The sequence below is a fragment of the Nicotiana attenuata genome, chromosome 12, assembly GCF_001879085.1.
Source record: "Nicotiana attenuata strain UT chromosome 12, NIATTr2, whole genome shotgun sequence".
NCBI lineage: Eukaryota > Viridiplantae > Streptophyta > Magnoliopsida > Solanales > Solanaceae > Nicotiana > Nicotiana attenuata.
The window spans coordinates 50,254,600-50,263,891 of NC_032000.1; the positions used below are offsets into that span (position 1 = coordinate 50,254,600).

Here is a 9,292-nt window from a genome sequence, read left to right on the forward strand (position 1 = left end):
ATTCTATTGACCATTGCTGTTGATTTCATCAATATTCTTGGTCGGCTCTATATGATGTCAAAGTAGTGAAAGTCACATCTTTGACTTATACACACGGGCTTCGGAGAGGATTTTTTAATCAGATAACAAATTAGATAAACTGCCCAACATAAAGTAAATCTGTTGGATAGTTTAGAAGTAACTAGTAGGAAAGAGGGGCGATACTATATAATAAATCTTCGGTATTTAGAAGAATGTCCGTATGTTTGATGCCAAACCTGAAAGACACCACCCTTTTTCTTAAACCAAGTCAGTTTTCATTACCCCAAAAAAATAGTTTTGAATTCCAATCTCTCACTTGTTGACTCTGTCCAATTCTCGAAATATTGGGGGACCTTTAACACGTATCCAAAAATTTAACTTACTACAAACTGCACTAATTTAATTACTCATAGTGATTATCAAACTTCAACCTAGTAATTTGAATCAAACATCGAGAAGGAAATCCGACTTCCTGAAATTCTTCGATTAAACTCAAACGCGATATAAAAACTTGAGAATTCAAAAAATGAAAAAATCGACAACTAACCTGATCAATTAGTTCTTTGGGAAGCGACGAAGATAACTATTGATCAATTTTAATCGATCTCGAGCTTTCGAAGAGCGGAGAAGATTTACCATTTTTCTCTAAGGATTTCAAGCCCTAGCGTTCTAGGTTTTTATGGAGAGAGGTGACATAGCGATGTAGACGCCAAAAGAGATGTATTCTATGAGGGCTCTTAAGTAATGAATTCAAGATATGAAAGAAAAAAACACAATTTTTATTTGATGCAAAAATAAATATTAAAGGAGGGAACAACGAAATAAATTAGAGGGAAAATAGACTAATAAAAAGTTTTCTGAAAAATTGCTAGCTTTTACCGGCCACTTTTGTTAATTGCCAGTGAAAATGTAATTTTCAAGGCCAATATTCATTTGCCAGTAAAGATCATGTCCAGCAAATAAATTGCCGGCTATATATTTATTGCCACTAAATATTGGTCATTAAAAGCCTTTTTTGTAGTAGTGCGATCTATGGCCTTGATTTGGTCGGGATTGACCTCGATGCCTCGTTGTGATACTAAGAAGCCGAGGAATTTTCCAGATGTCAAGCCGAAAGCATATTTTTCGGGATTTAATTTCATGTCGTGCCTTCTGAGTATGTCGAAGGCTTCCCTCAGATGGTCGATATGGTCTTCATTTCTCTTTGACTTGACCAAAATATCGTCTATATATACTTCCATAGTCTTGCCGAGTTGATCTTTGAACATTTTGGTCACTAGCCTCTGGTACGTTGCCCCGCATTTTTTAACCCGAACGGCATCACTCTATAGCAGTACATCCCCTGGTGGATGATGAAGGTGGCTTTTTCCTGGTCCTCCTCCTCCATGAGGATTTGGTTGTAGCCCGAGTAGGCATCCAAGAAACTCAGCAGTTCGTGCCCTGCTGTGGCGTCGATGAGTTGGTCGATGTGGGGCAGCGGGAACGAGTCTTTTGGGCAGGCTTTGTTCAGATATGTGAAGTCCACCCACATCCTCCACTTACTGTTCTTCTTATTCACCATGACCACATTGGCGACCCACTGAGGGTACTTCGATTATCTGATGGAACCGTTCACTAACAATTTCTCGACTTTTTTACGAACTGCGTCGTTTATTGTAGAGTTGAACTTTCGTCTAATTTGCCTTACCGGGGGGTAAAATGGATCGACGTCCAACTTGTGAGTTGCTATCTCCTTTGGGATACCTGGCATGTCTGCATGGGAAAAGCGAATAGGTCTACGTTATTTTTTTAAGAATTGATGAAATTTACCTGGATCTTGGAGTTTATGGCCGATGAAAGCTTTCTTGCTATGGTCATCGTCGTCTAGTTGGACGGGGTCGAGGTCCTCTACGGTCAACCCTGTGGCTTCTATGATTTCAGGGTCGCTGATGACGTTTTTATTTTCATCGCCATCCGACCCCGACTTCATTAATTGCTATGATTCCTCGGCATTTCCTTTCAACTGTTGGGTGTATGTGCAGTCTTGGGCGATGCGGTAGCATTCTTGGGCTGTACGTTGCTCTCCTCGGATGCAGAATACTCCCCAGGGGGTGGGAAATTTAATGACTTGGTCCAAACTGGAGGGGACGGCTTTCATGGTGTGTATCCATGGTCGGCCTATGATGGCGTTGTACGCTGTATCCTGGTCCATAATGTGGAACATGGTCTCCAAGATGACGCCACCGGCCAAGACGGGCAGCGTGATATCTCCAGACGTCCGCTCAACTGCATTGTTAAAACCTGTTAGCGTGATGCAGCATGGCACTATCCTGTCCTCGAGCTTCATTTGGGTGAGAACTCGAGGATGGATGATGCACGCGCCACTTCTATCATCGACCATGATACGTCTTACATCAGTATCAAAAACACGTAAAGTAATGACAAGGGCGTCATAGTGAGGAAAGACCAAACTGGGGGTATCTGACTTATCGAAGATGATACTTTCTTCGAGTTCGTCATACCATTCGCGGGTGATTGACCGCTTGAGTTTGTGGGTGGTGGTGAACTTCAAGCTGTTGACAAATGCGTCGTCGCCTCCTCCGATGATCATTTGAATGGTCCGAACTGGGAAGGTGGTTTGGGCGGCCCCTGGTGTTGTTCTCGTCCGCGAGCGAAGTTCGCTCTTCCTCGGTCACTCATCAGTTCTCTCAAATGCCCCTGGTTAAGCATGTTTACTACCTCCTGCCTCAAGGCGATGCGGTCTTCGATTTTGTGGCCTCGTTCCCGGTGGAATTCACAGAGGGTGTTCGATTTTTTAGTGTTTGGTTCGGACTTCATCTTTTGTGGCCATTTCACCTTAGGGCTGAGCTTCTCCAGAGCGTAGACTATCTCTGAAGGAGAAACACAGAAGTTATGAGTAGATAACAGTGGAGACATACCTCTTTCGCTTCAGTGAGTCCCTGTTTGCGGCCTGGGTGAGCCGTCACCGTGACGGGGAGGTGGTACGGCGGCCGTTCTGGTGTACGGCTGGTGTCTTTCGCGATTGGGGCGCGGACCTGCATGATCCCTCCTGTTGTCGTTTCTGCGGTCTTTTCTCGACTCCATCTGGACTATGGGTGTTAAACGGGCCGGGTTGAACCGGTTCCAGACCGCCCAGACCGGTAGAACCCAGAACCGGCCCGAACCGGTAAGAGGGGGCTGGGCTGGGCTGGGTAGGGGCGCTGGGCCGGATTAATTATTTGAAACGGGTAACCGGCCCGGTTGAACCCGGAAGAGTTGCTGTTCACTCTTACCGGGTTAACCGGCCCGGTTCAACGGCTACTTTTTTTTTTGTTTTTTTTTTTAATTTTCGAATTCAGTGGCCCCACTTCCTTGTATGAAGAACTATACAAAACCTACTAGGGCAATGCAAAACCTTTGAATTTACTTGGTGTTTAACGGATTAATTATACTTTTGATTATGAAGAACTTACTAGGGCAATGCAAAACCTTTGAATTTACTTGTTGTTAAAAATGTAAACTTTTCAATTTGTAAGTTTAAAATTTTGAATTATGAAATAAAAGTAGCACTTGCAATAAGTGCAATTTTTTCCCATCTTCCTTGTATTCTTTATGTTAGTACTTTATATTAATATAACTTACAATATTTAAACAAAAATCCAAAAAAAATTAAAAATACACTAAACCCGGCCCGGCCCCCTCAACCCGTAACCCTTACGGTTCATTTTTTACCCGGATGAACCCGAACCGTAAAACCCGTTAAGAACCAACCCGGAACCGGCACGGGTCCAAAAAAATAGGCCCAGTCCGGCCCGGCCCACCCGTTAAATACCCTTAATCTGGACTGATGTCAACCGCTGGGTTGGCCTGCTCTCACCTCGGCACAATAAGCGTTATATATTCTTCCAAAGTGGTGGGAGGGTACTTAATTAGTCTGTACAATAGCTTTTTGGTCGCCCTCAACCCGCTCCTATTCAGGCCGTTTTAGAAAGCTGCTACTGCCATCCCCTGTAATACATTTGGAAGGGTCATTCTCACTCTGTTGAACCGGGCAAGGAAGTGTAACGACCCGGTTAGTCGTTCTAAGAGTTGTAGCCCCGTTCTCTCATTTTTGTTTCTTTATGTGTGTTTAGCTGTGTTGAGTTGTATCGAGTTGGTAGGTTTGGGTTCGGAGTAGTTTTGGAGTGAAATGATCATTTAGTCTCTTAGTTAGAAAGCTAAGTTAGAAAAGTCAACCGGAAGTTGACTTATGAGTAAACGAATTTGGATTTGGATTTTTATGATTCGATTAGCTTCGTTGGTTGATTTTAGACTTAGGAGTATGTCCGGAATATAATTTGAAGGTCCGTGGTAGAATTAGGCTTGAATTGGTAAAAGTTGGAAGTTTAAAAGTTTTAGGCTTGAATTCGAGGTTGATTTGGTGTTTTGGTGTTGTTTTGGGTATTCCGGAGGTTCGACTAAGTTCGGGTAGTGATATATGACTTGTTGGAATTATGGTTGAGGTTCCGAGGGCCTCAGGTGAGTTTCGGATAGGTTTGGGTTGTGTTGCGCTCGTTTTTCTTATGGTTCGACGTCGTTTCTTCAAGCATAAATGATATCATATTGAACAAATGAGCTCCGATTTCTTTTTTGATTGAAGCATTAGATCCGTATTGTAATTACGGGCTTGTAGCAAAAAGAATCGTCGAATTTGGACATCATATGAGAATTTTATGGTCATTTTACTAAGAATTAGGTTGCTAGATTTTTCAAATTAATTATGAAATTGCCACTAACGGCGTATTTAAAAATCTGCACTATTTGCAAATATTAAAACCTATATATCTCCTTCGTTATAAGGTCAAATTGAGTGATTCAAAAGCCTAACTTGACTAGAATTGCACAAGGAATCCATTAGAGGCATAAAATACGAGTTTCGGGATCGTTTGACATGAGAAACGAGGCAGAATATCTGGTAGAAAATATACAAAACAAGGATTTGTTCATTCGGTCATATTTTGAGTTGGGGAGCTCGGATTTGGGCGATTGTGGAGGCGATTTTCACCATATGGATTGGCGTAAGTTTTCTCTACTCGGTTTTGATTATATTTCATGAATCCATCTTCGCATTTGGGATTTGATTGATGATTTCAAAGTGAAATTGAGGGAGTTAGGGTTTGAGTTTTGGAGAGTTTTAAGTGAAGATTTGAGGGACCAAACGGAGTTCGATTTTGATAAATTTTATACGGTTAGACTCGGGAGAAGACGTGCTTTGTTATTCTGCTATTTTTGACTGGTTTCGAGATGTGGGCCCTGGGGCCGGGTTTTGGCCGATTCCGGATTTTTGGCCTATTTTTGTAGTTTTTATTGTGGAATTCGATTCTCTAGCCATGTTGATAATATATTACGGTTATGGTTAGATTCGGAGCTTTTAGAGACCGAGTCGAGGGACGAGGACATCCCGGAGTAGGATTTTATGCTGTTGAGGTAAGTAACAGTTTTAACTCTGGCTTTGAGGGTATAAACCCGGAATTGATATCATGTGATTGTTTGGTGTTGATACCCACGCTAGGTGACGAGCGTGTGGGTGCGCATCGCGAGGGATTGAGCCTTGGTCCGTCCCGTGAGGCTGTGAGGCCTAATGGCTATTATCTGTGGTTATGTGTTTACTTGTTGTTGAACTTGTTTTCCTTCACGTTAGGGATCATGCTTAGGCTTTATTCATGCTCAATTAATTATACTCAGTCATAGAAATTATTGTACATTTTTACCTCCGCTCTATTATTTGCTAATATGCTGTGATTCTTAATGTGCGTTGTATCCCCTTATTTGTTGATGATGGTGAGGCTAGTGAGGTACATGATTGAGTGAGACCGATGGCCTGATTGTGAGGATATTAATACCATAGCGTGTGAGTTGTTCGCGTAGCACGTGAGTTGACCGTGCGGGTCCAGGTATTGATACCATAGCGCGTGAGTTGTCCGCGTAGCACGTGAGTTGACCGTGCAGATCCAGGTATTGATATGATGGCCTGGTTGTGAGGATATTAATACCATAGCACGTGAGTTGACCGTGCGGGTCCAGGTATTTATACCATAGCGCGTGAATTGTCCGCGTAGCACGTGAGTTGACCGTGCGGATCCAGGTATTGATATGGTAGCACGTGAGTTGTCCGTGCTTAGCGCTTGGGCTTTGGGAGCCACTCCGGAGCCTGTACACACCCCCAGTGAGCGCAGAGTGTTGAGTGTTTTGAGTGTGTTGAGTGTTGAGTGCGAGTGATGAGTGGTGGAGTGACACTGCTGTGAGGTTGCATTTATTTGTGTTGTTGCTGCATTTATCTGTTAAATTTCTTTATGGCATTTACTGAGTTATGGAATTTACCTGTTTATTCCTGTTATTTTTAAAATTGTGAAAAATAAATAATTGGACTATTTTGCTCAGCTCGTCACTATTGCTCAGTTCCTTAGTTATTTATGTTACTACTGAGGTGGTTGTACTCATACTACACCCTGCACTTTATGTGCAGATCCAGGTGAGTAGAGCGCGGCAATCGTTGAGTTCAGGCCGGCTTTAATTAGAGACTGCAAGGTAGCTGCCAGCGTCCGCAGGACCTTGTTACTCCTTTTATCATTTCTTCTTTGGATAGTTAGACAGTTTATATATCTCAGTTCATAGTTTTAGACGATCATGACTTAGTGACACCCCGATGTTTGGGGCTAGCTTCCGTATTTTTATATTAATTATATTTAGAGTTGATTTAGTTTATGAGAAATTCAAATGTTGGTATTGTTTTATTAAATCCTGAAAATTAATTAGTAGTAATATTTTGGGAAGTAGGCTTGCCTTGTAACAGGATAGGCGCCATCACGACCATGGTTAGATTTTGGGTCGTGACAGGAAGTCCCTGAGCCCTTCGCCAGGTGACTGTCTGATCCCTGGCTTCATCTTTCTTGGCCCCTGCATGGGCGGTGACAAACTTGTAGGCCATTTCTTCAAATGTCTGCACGGATCATGCGGGCAGTTGCGAGTGCCATGTTAATGCTCCCCGAGTTAGGGTTTCACCAAACTTTTTCAGCAATATAGATGGCACCTGATCTTTAGCGAGGTCATTGCCTTTCACTGCGGTGACGTAGTGGATGATGTGATCCTCAGGGTCCGTTGTACCGTCGTATATCTTCAGATATGGTGGCATCTTGAATGTTTTGGGTATAGCATGTGGTTCGGCCTCGTCGCTATACGGTTGTTCCACAAACTGGTCGGCGTCCCGCTTTGGTAGGAGTTTTGGGGTTCCCGGTATCTTATCTACCCTTTCTTGACGCTCTCTCATTTGGTCGTGGAGTGCTTTGTTCTCGTTGTCCATCTCCTCCATTTTTCTAAGGATGGCAGTGAGGGCGTCGTTACCCGCATCATTGACAGAGTGAGTGATACCTGTCGAGGGAGGCTGGGTGTGTTGCTCATTGGTTGTTGTGGCGACGTCAATTCGCATACCCTCTCTGCTCACCCTCTGAGCGGGTTTGTCGAGTATACTGTTCAGTGTATTCGTTAGCCATACTTCTAGTAGCTTTTTTACCGCCTGTGGTGCTTCTTCCGTAGTGGACGTGGAGGCTCACTTTCCACGAGAAGCGGTAACGCTGCCATGAGGGGGGGTGAATCACTTCGCCTAGGTGAGGCGCTTGGTGTCACGTTCTCCTCGTCCTATCCGTGAGTTTCATTGATGGTGTTTAGGAGATTAGTAGTAAGGTCTGCCACTGCTTTTAGTCCTTCTTCTCCATTTTCTGCCATGTTAGATTATGCAAGTAGGGAAAAGAAAGTCCTGTATTTTGCTATTGGTGTGTTTTTGTAGATCTAGAAAGACTATGATTTTGACTAGGAAGTCCCCACAGACGGCGCCAATTTGTTTGACCAAAAAGTATAACACTCTTTGTTAAACTAATTAAAAGATAAAGAAGGTGAGAGGTGAATCCTAGTCAAGCTTAATACTTCTTAGATCTAGCAAAGTGTTTAAATGAAACCGTCCACTTAATGCCCGGAATTGTTTGTTAAGCTATTAATTGCACGCTTTGGAGAATAAATGAAGAATGAATGATGAGCAATAAATATGAAAATGTAAATAAATGTAAATAGGAAGAATAATTCACCCAAATGTCGAATGATGGGAAGATTCTTCCTCCTGACAACAGAATATGGCAATAAGTGAGAAAGTGAACAATGCTTTCTTGGATCGTGTGAGTGGAAAGGAAGGATAATTGATAAAATCAATCACTGTGGAAAGGTGAACTTTTATATTTTCTCTCAAGAGTCAACTTCTTACAATTGTTTTTCTCATAATGAATCTCACGTGCCTCTTTTCTTCTATCTCTCTCTCTTTCTATTTATATGGGATATTCTCTAAAAACCCTAAAAAGTATAACAAGGAGAATATTCAAGAGAATATTCTTGTCGCTAGTTCCAAGACTAAACTAGCCATTGTTCCTACTCTTCGCTACTCGACCTCGGCCTTTACGGCTTGCCCAGCGACTGCTCGTTGTTGGGTTTTGGTCGACCTCGGCCTAGCCGCCTAAATCGAAACACAGTCTTCTCACTTAACGATCTTCCACACCTAACTTCCTAAGCCGGATTTTGACCCATACAATTCTGTTGATATTAACCATAGCCCCCTTGCCATTTGTGGCTGAATGATCGATCGTCATTGGCAAGATCTCCCTGCCTTGAGTTGTGTTACTTTCTTCCTCTCTTTAGTTGATAGATCTTTTAAGTGACTGAATGATACATTTACTGAGTGCAACCTGTTATGTTGGCACAGGACAGCTCCATCTACTTCAAGTAATACTGAATCAACTTTCCTTTTGGTATATTGCAGCAGCTCATGCTAGGATTAAGCATGGAGTACTATGAAAGCAGTCTTACTTCCAGGTATCACTTTGTGGATGGACTTGTTTTAATAGCAGGCTTTCACCTTACACACGGGAAGATTGGATTGCTAGAATCATGAGTCTTATATACTATGTTACGATCGCCCCATATTGATAAAACATCCAGAGAACAATTTTATTACGAATATTAGGGATGTACACGGACCGCGTTGGTTCGGTCTTTATCATAACCAAAGCAAACCAACTATATCCGTTTGGATCGGTTCGGTTTCGTCGGATTTTTCGGGGTTTTTTGTTACATAAATATTATTTCAATCTTACTTTGTGTTAAAGATAAAATTTTGATAAGTGAATATATGTTTAGCAAAAATTGACAAACATATGACCTATTAAAATATTCTTATGGGAGAATATTTTTAGTAATACATGATAGTTATTTT

At 42.3% G+C, this 9,292-nt stretch overlaps 1 protein-coding gene across 1 annotated transcript; it reads right to left on the reverse strand.

Annotated features, from left to right (window-relative positions):
* LOC109236121 lies at positions 1,997-2,611 on the reverse strand. Its single transcript, XM_019402337.1, has one exon. It carries the CDS (start codon positions 2,609-2,611, stop codon positions 1,997-1,999), a length of 615 nt encoding a protein of 204 aa, XP_019257882.1.